This window comes from Anoplophora glabripennis, unplaced genomic scaffold (genome assembly GCF_000390285.2).
Source record: "Anoplophora glabripennis isolate ALB-LARVAE unplaced genomic scaffold, Agla_2.0 scaffold34, whole genome shotgun sequence".
NCBI lineage: Eukaryota > Metazoa > Arthropoda > Insecta > Coleoptera > Cerambycidae > Anoplophora > Anoplophora glabripennis.
The window spans coordinates 1,854,760-1,873,269 of record NW_019426074.1 but is presented as its reverse complement, the minus strand read 5'-3'; the positions used below and the strand labels follow the sequence as shown (position 1 = coordinate 1,873,269).

Below are 18,510 nucleotides of genomic sequence, written 5' to 3'. Positions count from 1 at the left end.
TAAAACCGTTCCTGGAAAGTGTTGGTGTTTCTTTTTGCTTCTTCCCACTTCAGTGTCACCCTGTACAACCAGTCACTGGATTACATTCTACGTAAGCAATGGATGGTAAGTGCCTGAAATTCATTGTCTGAACATACACGTATTAATTAATGTGTAATGATGATTATAAACTCCCTTTCGAGAAGTTAATAGTAAACTCTTTTGTTAGTTAACACCGTTATGATACTGGTCATAGCGGTAAATAGATAAGTAAAGAAATAACCCCTCAGATTACAATATTATTAATTTTTTTCGGTATTCAAAAATAAAAGCGAAATAAGGCTTAATAAAAATTTATTACAATTATTCATATACATATATGTATAAAAAAGCATGTTTCAAGGCATTTTAATGCTGCCAGTTGTTTAATTCAAATAAATATAACGTGAATTTTTCACTATTTACATTTTTAAATTAAAATGATTAAGAATATTTTTGAGGGTTTAAATAATGATCTGGCTGCAAATTGGCATCTTTTGACAACTCTAATAAGCACTGGGTAATATCCTTCTTCTCTACAACAGATCTTGTCAAGGCTTCCCTGACTGTTTTACTGTCAACGGTTCTCAAATCCGTAGCGAGTTCCAAGGCCGCACAAATTCGAATAAATTTAGTAACTGTGTCGTTGCCGTATTGACCATATTCACTCGTCTGGTAATCCCAAGGAGCCAAATAGTGATAGGAAAGCCAGTTGCTCTTCGTTAGAATGAATACTAAGTTGGTATCACATGGGTACCTAAAAATATAAAGGGTGTAAGTTAAAAAAAAATTAAGTATACTACAGGGTGTTTTTTAAGTAGAAGTCAGAAACCAGGGGCGTATTCTATGGCCAAAAATAAGCGTTTTTTGTTATACATGTTTGGTCTTTGGACAGCCTTTGATCATCTACAGCGTGGAAAAAATTAAAAAAAAAGTCAGTACCATATTGGCCATTTCATCACTTGAATATACATAAGCCATTATTAAAATTTAATCTTTTTAAAAAATAAGCTCAATTTGTCAACACACAATATTAAGTAAGGCGACGGCTTCTTATTGTTATTGTTTTGCATGGCCTTCCTGATATGTTTAAGTAATTTAAGAAACTGTAAAAATTCACTTTATCAAATAAATTAGTTTTGTTGTTAATCGGTTTGGAATACAAAAAAGTGTAAAGAAACAAAAAGTGTAGATAATACAAAGGCGCATCTGATGATCTATTTTATTTATAATATTATACAGGGTGGTATATTTTTTTGGCAAATTATTATCGATAATACCCACACCTCCGCCATTGGTAAGTTTCTAAAGCTGGTAATTTTTTGTTGCATACCTACTGTCATACTAAATATGCACACCGAACTTGGTTAAATTAAAAATTAAAAATAGATTTTTTTTAAATTTTTGACGCGCCGAAGCTGGACAGTGGCTGTCCTAAGACCCCACATTTGTATAACAAAAAATCCTTATTTTTGGCCAAATAATACACTCCTGGATTCTCGACCTCTACTTAAAAAACGCCCTGTATATCCTCCCGCAGGAGCTTCGTTTGTGTTTATGAAAATATGATAACAGAGATGTGTTTGCATAAAACCTGTTTTATCTTAATCGTAAGCGAAATTTGTGATTAAAAAACTACTGTCTACTGCCGGAACTATAAGGTTGTATGTTAAAAATGCATAGATTTTTGTAAAAAATAATGTAAAAAAAAAGAGAAATAAAGCAAAAAATACTACTACTTATAGAAACCCCAATGGGAAATTTTCAGTAGTGTATTCTTCCACTTAACCAAATCAATAATGAAATCTTAACAGTCAATTTATGAAAATGTTTCAGATGTTTTTTTTTTCTCAGCGGTTTCAAATACTTTTCTTTAAACTTTAACAGCTTGAATCTTGAAATAAAGTTCTTGTTGACCTGGTGAAGTTTATGAATTTTAATCTGAGCTGACCTATACAGTGTCCCTTATTTAGATTGTCAAACTAGAACAAAACTAACACAATAACTTCAGATGAACCAACAGACAATTTCAACTCCAACAAAATATAACAGCTTGAAGATGACCTATTCACAGTGTTTTCTTTTTTAAATATCTTCTAATCTGGTTGAAGTATCAGAATTAAATTTGCCATATTTCATTTCCTCTGTCAATTTCGATCAAGACCTTGTAGAAGTTTAACAGCGAAATTAAGGGATGCAATAGATACAATACATACAATAGATAGAGATACAATATTTAAAAAAGTTAATGTCCTACTGGTCTGTTATTTTGTAAAAATCATTCCATTTTTAAATACATTAAATGAGAAATAATACCTCAGGGCGTTACGAATATGTATAAAACGCTGTAGCGCCAAATTCAAAATAGCACGGAAATAATTCAGGTTAATAATAGGACTTACGTGTAACATTTAAATAATAGACTTGTAGGATATTAAATGTTGCGTGTACCACGGGTGTTGTAGGATAATAATGACCTTGAGCGCCTTGTTATGCATATGACACCCAAGGTGCCCTAACTACTGTATGATCTATTTTGGGCTAAAGCCAGTTGTAACTTACTTTTCTCCAGGTTGCAGTCCCCAAATCTTCGTGGCACTGTGAATCAGCCAGGCAAGTTGCAATCCGAAGGCATATCTGAACCAGCCAACCAAAAATAGAGACGCATAGAGGGATTCACCCCAGTATTCGGCCGGTGCGTTTATGGGAAGAAGTAATACGAAAATTAAGTACAAAAGTGGATACCACCTACAAATATGGAAAAAAAATAAGAAAGTTTCTTTTTCGTAAGTATACTGAAAAAAACATGAAGCTGAATAGTAATCTAAAGAACACTACTTTTTGAAAAACCAGTATTCTTAAATAGAAATGTTTTGATACGTCTTCTCAAATAAATAAATTCACATTCTACAATAATTAGTATTTTCTTTTTTTCATTTAACCATATGAAAGACAATTATGTATAGGTATAAGAAAAAAAAAAGTTGATCTCGCATCTCACAAATAGTGAAAGGTACAAAACATCTTACTTAGCAATTGTAACTGTAATGCTTACAAACCGAATTTCTTTAAATTAACTTCATAAAGAAATGACTTGCAGAGTAAAATACAAAATCATCCTTTACAATTTATTTGTCAATAATTAGTTGAAATATTTTATTTATGATTTTAAAGTTTAATCAAAATAGTGCTGATCTTTAAAATAATTTAAGCCACTATATATTTAAAATTTTATAACGTCCCTATTCCCGTTAAATAATTTTAATCCAACATAAAACAATTACACAGGCGCAAAAAAAAATAATTTTCTTAATAACAGAGTATTTTAACCAGCTGAAGACGTTAAAGCCATTAGGAATGCTCCATCACGTCAGGATTTTTCCTAGCCTCAAAAAATAGCTCAAAATCAGTGGAAATCTCGATTTCTTATTAAAATAGTTAAGATTTTGAAACTAAAGTACACAAACGTATTAATAGGGTCAAAATAAAAACTTTTTCTTCCTGCACATTTTTCTCTAAAATGCCTCCTTGTGGAGATACAGTATGTGTACTGTAATTTTAAAAAATCGAAATACCCAGATTTCCGTTTGCTGTTTCTTTTCTATAGTTAGGTTTAGAGTTCACGATATATTGCTGTGGGTACACATGTTCGCAAGTGACCCATTTTAAGTATTACGTCAAGAGCGCCAGCCTGACGACGGACGCCCTGACCAGTCTAACAGTTGCAAGGAAAAAACAGACGCGGGACGCACCAGGGTTCCAGGAAAAGGTCCACGACAGATTGGCGCCAAGGACCAGATACCATGACGAGTCTCCAGCGAACACTCGCCCCGACAACACTTCTTTTTCACTAACTTTGTTTTCTATAAAAATACTTTTATTTTTACCGTTGAGAGTTTCATTTTTGTTGCACACCGAAAGCAACCCTCATTCCTATTTATTACTTTACTATTTGTTGCATCAGGTTCTATTACTTATAAATTTTACAGTATTTGCCATTTTTGCAGCTTTTTCTACGTTGTTAATTGCAATTAGAAACTATTAGTAATGCCAAATATGTAAAAATGTTGATGATTTTGGAGGAAATTGATTTACTTAGAGTGAAAGTGGAAAAAATACCGAAAACTATAAGTAATAAGAACGAATTTCTGAATGATAAAAAAAAATCAAAACAATGAACAGAACTAGAGATTCATTAATATATTGCACAAATATTTATATATGGATGAACTAGATATTTATAAGGGAGAAGAATGGAGAATCTTCATCATAGATTCCTCGAAACGAATTTTAAAAGTCCTTCTCCATACTATGAAGAAGTTCGCTTTTATTTCTACAGCACATTGAGTAACGCTAAAATAGGGGTATGATAATATTGACAGGTGTTAATTGGATCAAAATAAAAACTTTTGGCTCTGTTTGTTTAATTTTAAAATCTTAACAATTTTAACAAAAAATCGAAATTCCCATTGATTTCGAGCTACATTTTGTGATTATGGCAAAATACTGACGTGATGGAGCATTTCTAATGGCTCCATCATTTCCATCGGGTCACAAGAACAGTGAATATTACTTACTTTTTCTGAAACATAACCATCTTCTCAGCCTCAATGTCTGTCATATCAATCTCTTCTAAGGCTTTCTCTTGTGCAGGACTTAATCTTAGAGCTACACTGTGTACGTGAGCATAAAACCACCCCCTGTTCGGGTTAAACGGATCCAAATCGGTTCCAAAATGTTTGTGGTGTAATCTATGCCAACGAACCCAATCGTATATGGTACCCTAGGGACAATTATGTTTTACATATACAGCGTGTTTCATTTAAAGTCGGAACACTTCCGCATTTAGGATAGCGTTGGCGAATTTCCAAAATTCTTTTTTTATGTGATAGTACTCACAAAGTATACTACCTTTTATATTATATTTTCTGATATGTGATCTTTTCTACGGCCTACTATCAGCAAGAAAAGACTCAAAAATTAAAAAGTATTAGGCATTTTTTTAAGAAAGAAATGGATGGTATTTTCGATTTGACCACTCCTCAAAAATCTGAATACAAGGTTTATTATTATAGCTTTTACAGGGTGTTCACAAAATAGGTGCAAACTTCGAAAAATTTCAATTAAAAATGTTTTAATGTCCGTTTCTATCAAAGTAGGCCTATTCATACACAAATTGAAACATAAAACATAAAACACACCACAGAAATAGTAATATAATCAATTCTAATTAACTTCCCTTAATAATATATTTCTGTATTATTAAAAGCAAAGGCAGTTTATTCTTGGACGATTTTTATATATACAGATTTTCTGATCACCCTGTACATGCACGATAACAGTTCTCTATGCAACCGCATTTTAAAGACTAGCTAAAGTTTTAATCAAGAATGACTTTTTTTCGTAAAATGTAAAATAAAAATATTTTCCCTCGTTTCCACTCTAACCGTAAACATACTGTTTATGTAAAACGTTAGCACCTAAATACTTACAGTTCCAGACATGGTCTGACATAATAACAAAAATAATCGCAGTGCTCCAGTGGCAGTATAAGATCTGTGTGCCCATAACCGGTGAGCTCCAGCTGCTACTCCCATGTGTCCCAAAAATGTTAGGAAAATGGCTGGAAAACATAAAATACCATTAATATATGTGTCTTATTAATATATTATGAGACTGTATTTATCTTTGTCTCAAATACCCATAAAAGTTTAACACGTAATCTTTTCAAATTTTTATCAAAAAGAATCAAGTGAACCGAAGCGAAAATATTTTGAAAATGGTGACATATTACAAAATTTTGTTTTTATATAATTTGTATAATTTACATGTACATACAAGTATGCAATATGCAATATTGTCAGCTCTGAGTTACAAACTGTAAGGCAATTATCTGATGAACGTAATTTAAAATTAAATTCTAACAAATCAAAAAATTTTTTTTTTTTGGTACTAAGAAAAAGGTACAAATATTAAGACACAATTTTAATATTATAATTGATGGCATTCCAATTCCTATTACTGACAGTGTAAAAAATCTGGGAGTGACTCATGACAGTAACTTACGATTCAATCAGCATGTGAAAACATTACTCCAAAAATCTTATTCTTCGCTTACACTAATTTATAGTAGTCGTCATATTCCGAATAAAAGACTTAAAATTATGTTATGTGAGTAATTTGTTCTGTACTATTTTAATTACTGTGATTATGTCTATGGTCCATGCCATAGTATACAAGAAAAAAATAGAATTCAAAAAGGTCCAAATTCATGTTGTTGACTTGTACATGGATTAAAAAAAATTGATCATTTTTCACAAAATTGTAGAAATCAAGTAACTCAACATGGAGAATCGTCGACGTCACCATCTTGGCAATCTTGTGCATAAAATTTTAACCATTCCTTCTTATCATTCATTAAAAACTAAATTTGTTAAACGTTCTAATGTTCATTCGAGGAATATCCGATTTAAAAATACTTTTACAATGCCAGATCATCGTAGTGCCATATTTAAAAGATGTTTTACTTATAATTCTATCACTTTATACAATTCTCTTCCTGATTATTTTAAAATTTTTAATATTAACAAATTCAAGTATAATTTTAAATCACATCTATTGAGTGGACAGCTGATTTTATAGTTTATATTCGTGGATTTTTATTTTAAACTGTTGATGATTGTTCATATTTGTAATATTAATCAAATTACTAACGAGAAAAAAAAAAAGAATTGTTTGGAAAAATGTCAACTGTAAAACATCAAATTTGTATTTTTACGCTTTAAGCGTGATTTATGTTTTTTAAATAAAGAATATTAACAGATAATTGGTGGAAAGTATTTAGTTATTTCCACGAAACTATTGGTAGCAGAGCATTAAGTAGTGGAAAGGTATTTGGTTATCTCCACGAAAACAATTATTTTTATCTTAGGTAATTGTATTTTATTTTAATTGTGTTATTGTTTCTTTTCTGAGCGATTGTCTGCTGTTATTTATGTTTTTTGAAATTACATGCGGGTTGAATGTGAATAGCTTTTGCTAGACTTCGCCATGGGTTTGAATTTTTACCTTTATTTTTTTCTATTCCTTTATTTTTTATTATTATTTATTGTATTGCATAAGCATGTATACTTATTTTAGACATGCGTATTCAACATGGAGTCTCTCTCACTTAAGAACGCATATAACTTTATAACTTTTTAGTTTCTGTAATCAATTTTGCTCATGTATTACTTAAAAGATGATGACCCCACTTTTTGAGAGAAAAATTATATCGGACAAAAACTAAAAAGTTTTAGAGGTGCCAACATTTTATGTAAAGAGGTTCATTCAAGAACTAATTATTGTGTTAATAATTGACAAAATTATATACCCAATTTAATAATATGTAGGTATGTAAATAATCAAAACAGCCGAAGTAGCAAAACGAGACAAATAAGAAAAATTTGCTTAAAAATTTAATAACGGAAAAGCAGATATATTCAATGGTTCCATGGCATTGGCAATCTTGACCTTATCTATTGCGGAGGTTTAGCAAATAAAAATAAAAAATTGTGCACACTATCAAATAAAATATCTGCATATGTGCCATGTAATTAGAAAAGGGCAGAGGCAGATATAGGTATAGTGTACCAGTAAAAAATATACCGTTTCCAAAAGTTTGAGTTATATCTTCAAAATGCAGCAGTTAATATATTTTATACATTTCTTCGAAATCGCAAGATTTCCCAAAATTTTGATCTTACCATTTTTTCCTAGTAGGAAAGGTGAAAATGATAGGGAAATAGAATATTATGTGAATCTACCTTTAACCCGATTTGTAACCAAAGCCAATCGATGGTGTCAACAGTCAGTGACTCCAATAATGTTTATTCGTATTATTGTGGTAAGGCAGTAGGTATTAAAAAAATTATTTGCAAAACATATTTTTGTCAATCTTCAATACTTTTGAAATATCTTTTCAAGTTTGTAAACATCCTGTATATTATGCAAAAGCCCCTCAATTAAATTGACAGTAGATATTATTGTTCGTAATGGTAACATATTTACTTATCATCCATGCGTTTGTTTTTTAATTACCCGCTCTTCATACTATCGCAGTAGCATTTCTCCTTGAATTGTTAAGTAAACTTCGTCAAGCAAATTATTGACGTATTTCAATTAGTATGCTTAAGCATTATTTTTTTACTATGCATATAGAGTGAACCAACAACCTGTGAACAGTCTCTAACTCATACAAAAATTGTGCTTATACCAAAATAATTTCCTAAACGTTACTTAGCATCTTTCAGAAATGTGCGATATCAAATATTTAAAAAATAGACAACATTTTTGTAGTAGTAATATGAATTTTTGCAAATTTTTATGCTATGTCGATTACTGTCATTATTTGTAACGTTGTAAGAAAAATATTATTGCGAACAAAGACTTGCATCCGGCTGACCTGTGAAATAGCAATTCACTTTGATTTCCAGTAATTTTACAAGTATTAACTGATTGTCGAAATAATAAATGAGGTTATCATGAACTATGTTCCAGTTAACATCAGCTTTATCCCAACAATCAGAATTTAAAACATTAAATAAAATGCAAGTGAAACAAAAATATTGTCAAATAAAATGGGAAATCGGAATACCAAAGAAGAAACTTTAGTAGATTAAAATAATGCAAGTACAAGTATGTATATAAATTTATTCAGCAATTATTATATCTGGGACAATGCTACTGATGTCCTTGTGATCTGCGACCTCGGAACATTTTTCTGTGCAAAAATGTGCAGAAAGCGAATTATGTAGCGTGCCATCAAAGATAAAAAGATGCAAGTAGCAAATACTGTTAAAAATGTTCAGAAAACAAATTTAAGAAAAAAATTAAAGTTTAAGCGAAAATATACAAACGTTTTAGTGAGAAACATTTTTCTACTTACAAATAAAATTCAATATTTGTAAATAAACAAAGAAGAATCAAGTGAAGTGATAGAGTTGGTGAAGACTTCATCCATGCAGACTCCAAGAAGACTTCCTTCAACAAAGCCTAAAGAGGACTTTCTTGAACTTGGGTTACAATTAGTAAATTACTGTAACTACTGAATTAATAATTTGTTAAACTTATTAAAATAAAGACTTTTTCTTAAAGGATTTTAGTTTAAGTAATAAACCATTTGATAAATCCTCTACTTTAAGTAGGTAAAACAAATTTAGAAATTATATCTGAAGCAAAATGCAAAACTTTGAAATAGCTTCACACAATATACCAGAATTTTCTCTAAAAAAGTTATCGATTTTATTGACGCCAAATGTTATGATGGTTCATTGAAAGACATGGTAAATAAAAAGTAAACAATTTTTAACTTTTAAAAGTTAAAAATGTTCTTATTTATGACCTTGAAAATTTTGACCAACTGAAGAAAACTGTCACAGATCGTTTTAAACTAAACAATACTCTTGCATCAGTTCTTTCAAAGTTAAGTATTGATCAAGCAAGGCTCAAAACCAGTTTCTGTTTACGCATCTGAAATGGAAGCTCATTACTTATCTAAATAAAACACGCTGATGCCTGTTAAACAATATTAAAATTAAATGAGCAGGAGGCGTTAATTCTTTTTAGATTTTTAAATTGTATAAACAAAGATATTAGAGCGGTTATGTTTGCATCAAGAATAAAAACATTTAATGGAGCAGTTGAAATAATACTGGAAGCTGAAGTTTCTCGATCAATCAGTTCTCCTTAAAATTCACAAAACGTTTATCATATTCGAGGAAATAATATTTTTCCAGCAATCGTTGAAGTAAAAACAATATACGAGATACTCAGAGTAGACCAATGTTTTCCAATAACAAAAAATTATGTAAAGTAAACTAAAAATATAGTAGTAGTAAATAAATTACATAAAAACATAAACACAGTTAAACAGTTTGTTAACTCATATAATGCATCCTTACTAGTCGTTATTTCCTTGTCGAATATTGATGATATTTTAGAACAATTAAGCAAATCTAAATTTTTTCTACAATATTGGGGAATAAGTAATGTCCGTTTTTTTTCAAATTTAAGATATTTTATTTTATCTCTACAATTATCAATGGGCTTATCAATTAAGTATTCTTCATCGGTATCTATGACCTCTTCCAAACGTTCAACGAGTTTTTTTATTCCTTTTCTGTAGAAATCCTCAGGTTTTGACTTAAAAACTCATCCAATCAAGCTTTTAACTCATTGTCGTTGTTAAAAGAAACACCGCGTAAGGAGTTTGACAAAGACCAGAAAAGATGAAAATCAGAAGGTGCGAGATAGGGAGAGTAAGGCGGGTGGGGCAGCACTTCCCAATTCAACTCCCGAATGGCCCTTTTGGTTATACTGGCGATATAGTCCAGGCAAGTTAGACCACAATCACCCAGAATACGGAATTTTTTTTTCTGATGAACCGATCGAGTTGCGGCTTTCGGCATTGTCTTCGGGAAAATATCAGGAAAAAAGTCTATATATTACACTTTGGGGCTGGATCGAAACTGCATTGCGGGTGCATAAAGTGCATCTTGGAGTGCATCAATTTTTCCGAATTTTCTAAAAATGGTAAAAATTTACTAAAAGTTGTAGAAATTTGTGTGCACGGGTTTTCGGGGTCGGAGATTCCGAATCTGACCCTGAAAAATATGCCCGACGGCCCTGGGGCCTCCAGGGGGGGCAAGCGGGGGGGCTTCCGTAAAACATCGAATAGCTGAGTAATTGCCTTCTAAATACCCACTCTGGGGTTTTTGGGGTCGGCGATTTCGAATCTGACCCTGAAAAATACGCCCGACGGCTCTGGGGCCCCTCAAGGGGGCAGGGGGGGGCCTTCTGTAAAACATCGAATAGCTGAGTAATTGCCTTCTAAATTTCTACTCGGGGGTTTTCGGGGTCGGGGATTCCGAATCTGACACTGGAAAATATCCATTAGTCTTAGCTTGTCTATCACTGAGAAAAATTGTCGTAGAATTGGAATTAAATCAAAGAAATATTCCTTAAAACCGAAGAATATTTCATGGATCATGGATTTTCAAAAGAATCTCTTGGGCCCCGTGCGATTGCGGATAATGCATAACAATTAGGCGACAAAATCCTATTATCGACAATGCAGATCTTGTGGGTGCAGGAAGCATGGAATTACATGCACAATTGCATGTACAATTTGTTTTGGAACCAACTGTTCCAATCCTGAAATAGTCGAAAATGTAATTGATGATAGTGATGGAGACAGTGATGGCAGTACTGATCATGAAAATTGTGATTGATAGTGAAAGTGTTACATAAACATATGATAGTAGTTGTCTCACTAATTGCCTTGCAAATAAAAAGAAAATTGGTTCTCAGAATAAAGGAGATTCTTTTCGACTCATTAATTTCCTGTTAGTATTTTTTACCCTTCTTGTTAATTCACGTGTGTTACAATGTAAAGATAAACCTACAAGATCATGGTTGGTAAGCAGGTGGAGCAGTTTTATTGCAAAAATGCCCCACCCCACAGGCGTCGGGCATACTTTTCAGTGTCAGAATCGGAATCCCCGACCCCAAAAACCCCGAGTGGAAATTTAGAAGGCAATTACTCAGCTGTTCGATGTTTTACAGAAGTCCTCCCTTGCCCCCCTGGGGGCCCCAGGGGCGTCGGGCATACTTTTCAGTGTCAGAATTGAAATCCCTGACCACAAAAACCCCCGAGTGGAAATTTAGAAGGCAATTACTCGGCTATTCGAAGTTTTACATAAGCTTCTTGCTCCCCTGGGGGGGCCCAGAGGCGTCGGACATACTTTTCAGTGTTAGAATCGGAATCTCCGACCCCGAATACCAAATTTCTACAGCTTTTAGTAAATTTTTACCATTTTTTAGAAAATTCGGAAAAATTGATGCTCTCCAAGATGCACTTTATGCACCCGCAATGCAGTTTCGATCCAGCCCCAAAGTGTAATAGATAGACTTTTTTCCTGATATTTTTCTGAGGATAATGCTGAAAACCGTAACTCGATCTGTTCATCAGAAAAAAATTTCCGATTTATTGTCTAACTTGCCTGGTCTAATATGTGGTCGCACATTGTCATGATGAAAAAGTGCGTCGTATAGCCGATCAGGTCTTTTTTGTTGAATAGCCGCGTAAAGTCACCGTAATGTTGGACATAGAGTTCTAGGTTGACGGTTTGATTCTTTGGTAAGAGTTCGTAATAAAAAATCTCTTTCCATTCCCACCAGACATATGTATAACGTTGTCTTTCGAGAAAGATGTTCTTGTTCGCAGAGGTGCTTGTTTTTTGGGGCTTAACCATTTTTTTTTGCTGTTTCAAGTTCACATACAGAAATCATTTTTCATCACCAGTGATGATGATGAAGAATACGTCCGTTCTTTATGATTACGTGTTGATCGATGACTACAGAGCAAACCAGCGGTAATTGTGGAGCGTTCATTCTTATCTTTCATAAGCCATCTCCTAAGCCAACTCCCTTGTGGATTGTACTAAATTTTTTCAAATGACATGTTGATTTGACAATGCGTTTTTCCGCGTGAATTTTTAAATTTGAGAAAAATGGACATTACTTATTCCTCAACCTATTAGATTTAGCTAGTCCTTTATCGGATAAAGTTACAAAAAACAAAAATGTGTATTTACAGCATTTTCTACAAGTTCAAAACATTACCAATACTTGGACACAATATTTCCCCCATGAATTCGAATGCGTCTAGATCTAACTACGATAGAAACATGGAAAAATAAACATGCGCAGATGCCTTATCATTTATCATGCATAAAGTTGGATTCAAATATGCTACATAGTCCAACCAAATTGCTCTTGGAGAAAAAAAAAATTGTTACCTGAACTTTTATAAGTGGAAATGGTAAAATGGCTTATAATAAACTTAAAAAACAATAAATGCGTGAGCAGGGGCGGCGGAGGGTCGATTTGGGGGATTGAAAAGTTATGAAAAATTGTATCATTGGTATTTCTGACGAAAGTTGACGTCAAACAAAAAAGTATCTAATACAAAAGTTGTAGATCATACAAAAATCTACAACTTTTGTAGTAGTCACTTTTTAACATAAGCTCAAAATTTCCGAGAAAAACGCGAAAAACAGTTTTTTTCTGATTTTTCGTTTTTTATTTCTTATTTCCGCAAAAATAATTTAATTTTGACGAAACTTGGTGAAAGTATACCTTTCTCTGTCTTAAATAACCTCAAATCTTTTTAGATAAAAAAAATCAAGAAGTTTCTGAGATATTCATTTTTTTCGATCTGAAAGACTTTTTTTTCAAAGAAAAATGCTACTTAAAAAAATCATCGTACAAGGTTCTGCCGGTAATCATTTTTTTCGTTTTGACATATATTTTTTGGTGAAATAAAAAAATCTGTAATGACAGTTCAAAAACATGCTCAAAAATGCAAAAAAAAATAAAAAATTACTTGCAACAATGAATTTTTCAGTTATTGTTGATAATTTGTTTAAATTAAAAAACACTCAAAAACTGATTACACCATTCAATTCTACGGAAAAAAAATTAAAAAAAGCTGTTTCTCATTGTCTGACCCAAAACTTTATTTTTGTACAGTATTGCTATAAACATCTAAGTCGAATTACAAATGCACAAATGATAAATTATCTCTGGATGATTTGAGATTTCAGCAATACAAAGTATTAACTGCAAAGTCTACTGTTGACGCGAAATCCGAAAACCCGAAATTTTGCAAAATCGTTTTATTTTTTTTCTGGCTTTATTTGAAAACGAATTTTAAATAAATTGCATATTTACATTGCCACTTTTTTCGCTCTATCCAATGGCGTCAACATTTTTGCAATCCGACGTTTCGTCTTCGAGGGGCCATCATCAGATTAATTTATTCAAATATATCGCTGCTATTTTTATGACAAAATCTAGTCATTTTTAATTCTGTATTAGATGATATTACTATTGTAATCGCTTAAAAAGGTTTCTAGCTATCATTAAAAATTGTTCCTGAGTACGGCTCTGAACGCTTTCAAAATACCTGTATCTATTGGAGTAGGGAGAGAGAGAGAGAGGAGAGAATAAAAGTCAATACAGCACAAAATGTCCAACAATTTTTTTTAATCCATAATTTAAAAAGTTGTATCTACCTAATAAAAAAAAAATACGAATTTATGAAATATTTTATTATTTCTAATTAGTATTGCTAACAGTAAAAAATGTTGTGCGGTATTGACTTGTATACTGTTATGACTTCATCCAATTAATATTTTGAAAGCGTTCAAAGCCGTACGCACGAAAAATTTTAAATTATAGCTAAAACAAGCTAAAAACTTTTTAAGCAATTACAATAGTAATATTGTCTATTTCAGAATTAAATCACTTTAGATTTTTTTCTAATCTGAGCCACCCCGTATCTCTTACCGTTTCCTAGATCCTAATGCTATCCCATCCTTATCTTGGACACACTATATATTTATGAATTCAGCAAACTTTAAAAAAAAATAAGTACACTAATCGATCCTACGGAAAAAAATTATTATTTATTTTATTTATTCACTAATCGACTTAGTTTTATAGCAATACTGTACAAAAATAGTTTTGGGTCAAACAATGAGACAGTTTTTTTGTATTTTTTCCGTACAATTGAATAGTGTAATCAGTTTTTGTTTTTTTTAAATTTAAACAATTTATCAACAATTACTGAAAAATTCATTGCTGCAAGTCATTTTTAAATTTTTTGCATTTTTGAACATGTTTTTGAACTGTGGTTACAAATTTTTTTATTTCACCAAAAGCTACACGATCAGTGACAAATTAGATAATACCACTACAACAAATTATTTCAGATAACCTGCCTGACCAACTGGGAATTTAGGAGTTACGTTTCTAAACGAAATTAATAAAACGAAAATGATTTTTTTACTATTTTTTTACTATGAACGCTCTCACTATACTAAGACGCTTTATCACTTATTTCATTTATAATTTTTATTATAAAGCAACATTTATTTTCTTTTTATGATATTTGTCATATTACATCTGTACACTACTAATTCTGGTTAAGTTTTGCAACTTAATGATGACAATGTCAATAATGGCATTAACATAAAAAATAACTAGTAACACTCATTAATTCTACATCCAGCATGAGTAAGTAATGACAATGATAATAACATTGTTTCAAAACAGTTGCGACTATTTTGCATTTTAAACATTTGATTGTCCATAGACCTAACCAAAAACAATAATTCCTTAAGTGAAAAGACGTCATCTATAAACCCTATTGTACATGGCGAAAGTGAAACAAAAGAGTGATGAATGAAATATTTTTTGAAAAAGAGGACGACATCTTCTCTACGTTTCGAATAACAGTTACGTTTTGCAAAGAACTGCACAAACAAATAGGTACATAAATGCTTTTTTTGCTGCACATGTCGAAGATTTATAAGATACTCTGCAGGGGAAAGTTCACCAAGATGAACTACAGGAACAAAATGGGAAATAGCCTTTTGATTGGTAACAAGTGTAATTTATTAAAAGTTTGCTGAACTAACATGGTACGCATATTATAGAAGGGACGTCTGATCTAAAATCTCATTAGTTGCATTTTATAAACAGTGGCCTGTTATACATATACAGGGTGGCCCAATTAAAACAGTCCACCTGAAATATTTTCAAGAATCTTCAATGGCATGGGGGGTTAAGTGGCACATCATTTTAAAGGTATTTCTCTTCTTCTCTTTACAAACATGTTGAAATTTTTTTGTTCTACCTTAAAATTAATGTAAAAAACCTGTTCACCGACACTTCCCATATGTCCCCCTTGACTATGAGAAGATTTAATACAACTACAGAGCCTTCATAAATGATTACAAGCCACGTTACCAGTATTTTTGTTTGGAACAGGATTAAAATAATAAAATCAAGATTACATTAAAACACAACATTCTGTTTCACCAGCTGTGATTTCCATTCAACCAATGAACGTAGGCGAAACGGTTTATTACTATTTATTGTAAACAAATCATTATTACTGGATTTAAAGATTTGTTACAAGTACGGTAGCTCTGTACACCATTTTGCCTAACTTTCCGCTACGTTTTTTTATACTATTATCTTATTCTACATCTTATTTTATATCTCATTTTATATCTTTAACAGTAGATGTGTAAAATAACAAAAAAATATTTAAAAAATGATTTAATTTTCTTCTCTTTATACGGAATGTTCCTTGAGATGGATTCTTTTGTAGCCTTACTAATATCAGTCATACAATTATATAGAATGTACCATTCTTCAGAGCGTTAGGGACTACTACTAAAATTAATATTTTTTCAATTGAAATACCCTATATATTACCGTATTTGTTTTAGTTTTCCGTTGATTTTGCAACCATCTTTGATAAATAAATTGTCAATATAAGTCGTACTGTTCGATGTTTTTTTTTAAAGTTGATAATAATCTCATCCCGCATTTTGACAATCATTATTGTAAAATTTTTCTAATAATTTTTTAAAGGTAGCCAATAATTTATTTACTAGAACAAGAGATTCACAGATAAATTTTAAAATGCAATAATATACAGGGTATTCCATTTTAAGGTATGGATAGGTAACAACGTCCAAAAGAAATGGAACACCCTGTATAGTGAAAAATGTGAAGAAATTGATTAATCGAAATACTTTTGTGTTACTGGTATTATCAGAGCTACGGTAGAATCCGTCTTAAATAGACACCCTGTATGAAGAGATTCGGCCTTAAAAATTTTATTACCTTGAGAATAAAAATGAAAGTATTCAAAATAACAAGTTATTCGATAAAAATTAATTTTTCTATTATTAAAGGGTATCTATGAATTTCAGTGAAAATACCTGTACCTAATTAATGTATAACTGTGGACACAAAGATCCATAAAAATCGTAAGTTGTAGGATAAAATTTTCGAAAAAAATACTCACTAAAGAAAACTGTAGACCAGTACGATTCATAGAGGAGGAAATGGAGAGCACACAGTGCAGACAGCGTGATTTGGATTTGGAATAATACTTTCAACCAGTTAATCTCGCGTGATAGAGATAGCGTTTCGTCCTTTTCGGCCTTATTAACTTCAGAGGACATTTTGAAATTAAATGGAACTGCCTGACAACCGAACAGTACACCACCAGGTCACTATCTACCTCCTAATGTGTGCGATAATTAAAAACTATCCACGTTCAGCACAAAGGAAATTATATGGAAATACATGCTAATAGAGAAAAGGTTATAGTCATTCGTAACACTTTGACAAATGCGGTATTTAATGCCAACCGTGATTATTTCCTATCTGATTGGAGTAAGTGGAGGGACTAATACGCGTCGGGGTACGTAATCAGTTTAATGATCCCTTAAATGCCCAGAGTTGCTAATTGAGCAATTTAAGTTTAATGTCACGTAATTTAGGTTAAGCCGAAATTTGTTCAAAATACTACAATTTATTGGGAATGCAATCAAATTAGTGTTCCACAAAGAAAACTGTCATTGCCTGTCCAATGACGGGTTCTACAGGGTGTCCCAGAATAACGTGTACAACGGAAGATCACAGACTCGTGGACTCAAAATAGGCAGATTTACGCTAATTCACCTATATCCGAAATCGCTTCGTTTCGCTAGATGACCTCAAAGTTAGTGAAATTTTTTTGAATTTTGTAAATAACTCGAATGTGTATTATTCGATTTTGATTATTTTTTGGGCGTTGACTTATGCTTTCAAACTACAAATTTTGGTTTATACAGAATGTTTTTTAAACTCACAACTCCTACAAAAATTGATGTATGCTGATAAGAACCGTTCATAAATTTTTCCTCTTTCGGACAATAATGACAACTATTTTTTATTTGATATCCATTTGGAAGTTTTAGGGCCTCTTATAGAATTTTGATTAAATGAGCGGTTTGGATACAAAAAATATTTTTTAAATGTTCACGTTATCTTGCGACCAGTGGCGGCTCGTGAAAGAGGACTCTGGGACTCCGCCCCCTCAGATATTTTCAAACTGTAAACTTAAAATAATTAATTTAATTAAATCAATAAAAAATCTAAATAGCATGCATTCAATATGTCTTGGATGTTAGGTTGTTTGCATAAAGTGCATGTACTCCGTGAACGTAGCTCAGATAATGCCTTCTGCCATCTATGATCGTACCAGAGAGTTATGTTTGACCGCGCGCGCAATCCCCACTCCATCGCGGTCGGTGAAATCTGAGTCCATCGTGCAAGCATATTTTTACATATGATTGGACAAATTGGCACGTGGAGGGGATAGGCGACGATAGGCTCGCGCGCTTTGTTTTGGACTCCATGTGTCAGTAACCCGTATCACTGAAGTGTGGTTATACGTGTTTTGTTTTTACTTTGGCGTTTTTTAAGGCATTATATTTTGTCAGTTTAAGTTTAAAATGGGGGTTTGTGAAATAAAAAAACTTGTTATTAGTAATTTAAGTTTAGAGGAAAAAGTCGAATTGAAAAATAACGGACGTCCAACGC

The 18,510-nt window shown here is 32.0% G+C and overlaps 1 protein-coding gene across 1 annotated transcript; it reads right to left on the bottom strand.

Moving 5' to 3' along the window:
• Nucleotides 1-316: 316 nt before the first annotated feature.
• On the bottom strand, nt 317-17,238 carry LOC108913622 (acyl-CoA desaturase). The gene is made up of 5 exons (XM_018719193.1): nt 16,946-17,238; nt 5,511-5,641; nt 4,596-4,801; nt 2,581-2,766; nt 317-775 (listed from the first exon to the last, which is right to left on the bottom strand). The coding sequence occupies exons 1-5, from the start codon at nt 17,103-17,105 to the stop codon at nt 463-465; spliced, it is 996 nt and encodes a 331-aa protein (XP_018574709.1). The 5' UTR covers nt 17,106-17,238; the 3' UTR covers nt 317-462.
• Between the last annotated feature and the right edge of the window lie 1,272 nt (nt 17,239-18,510).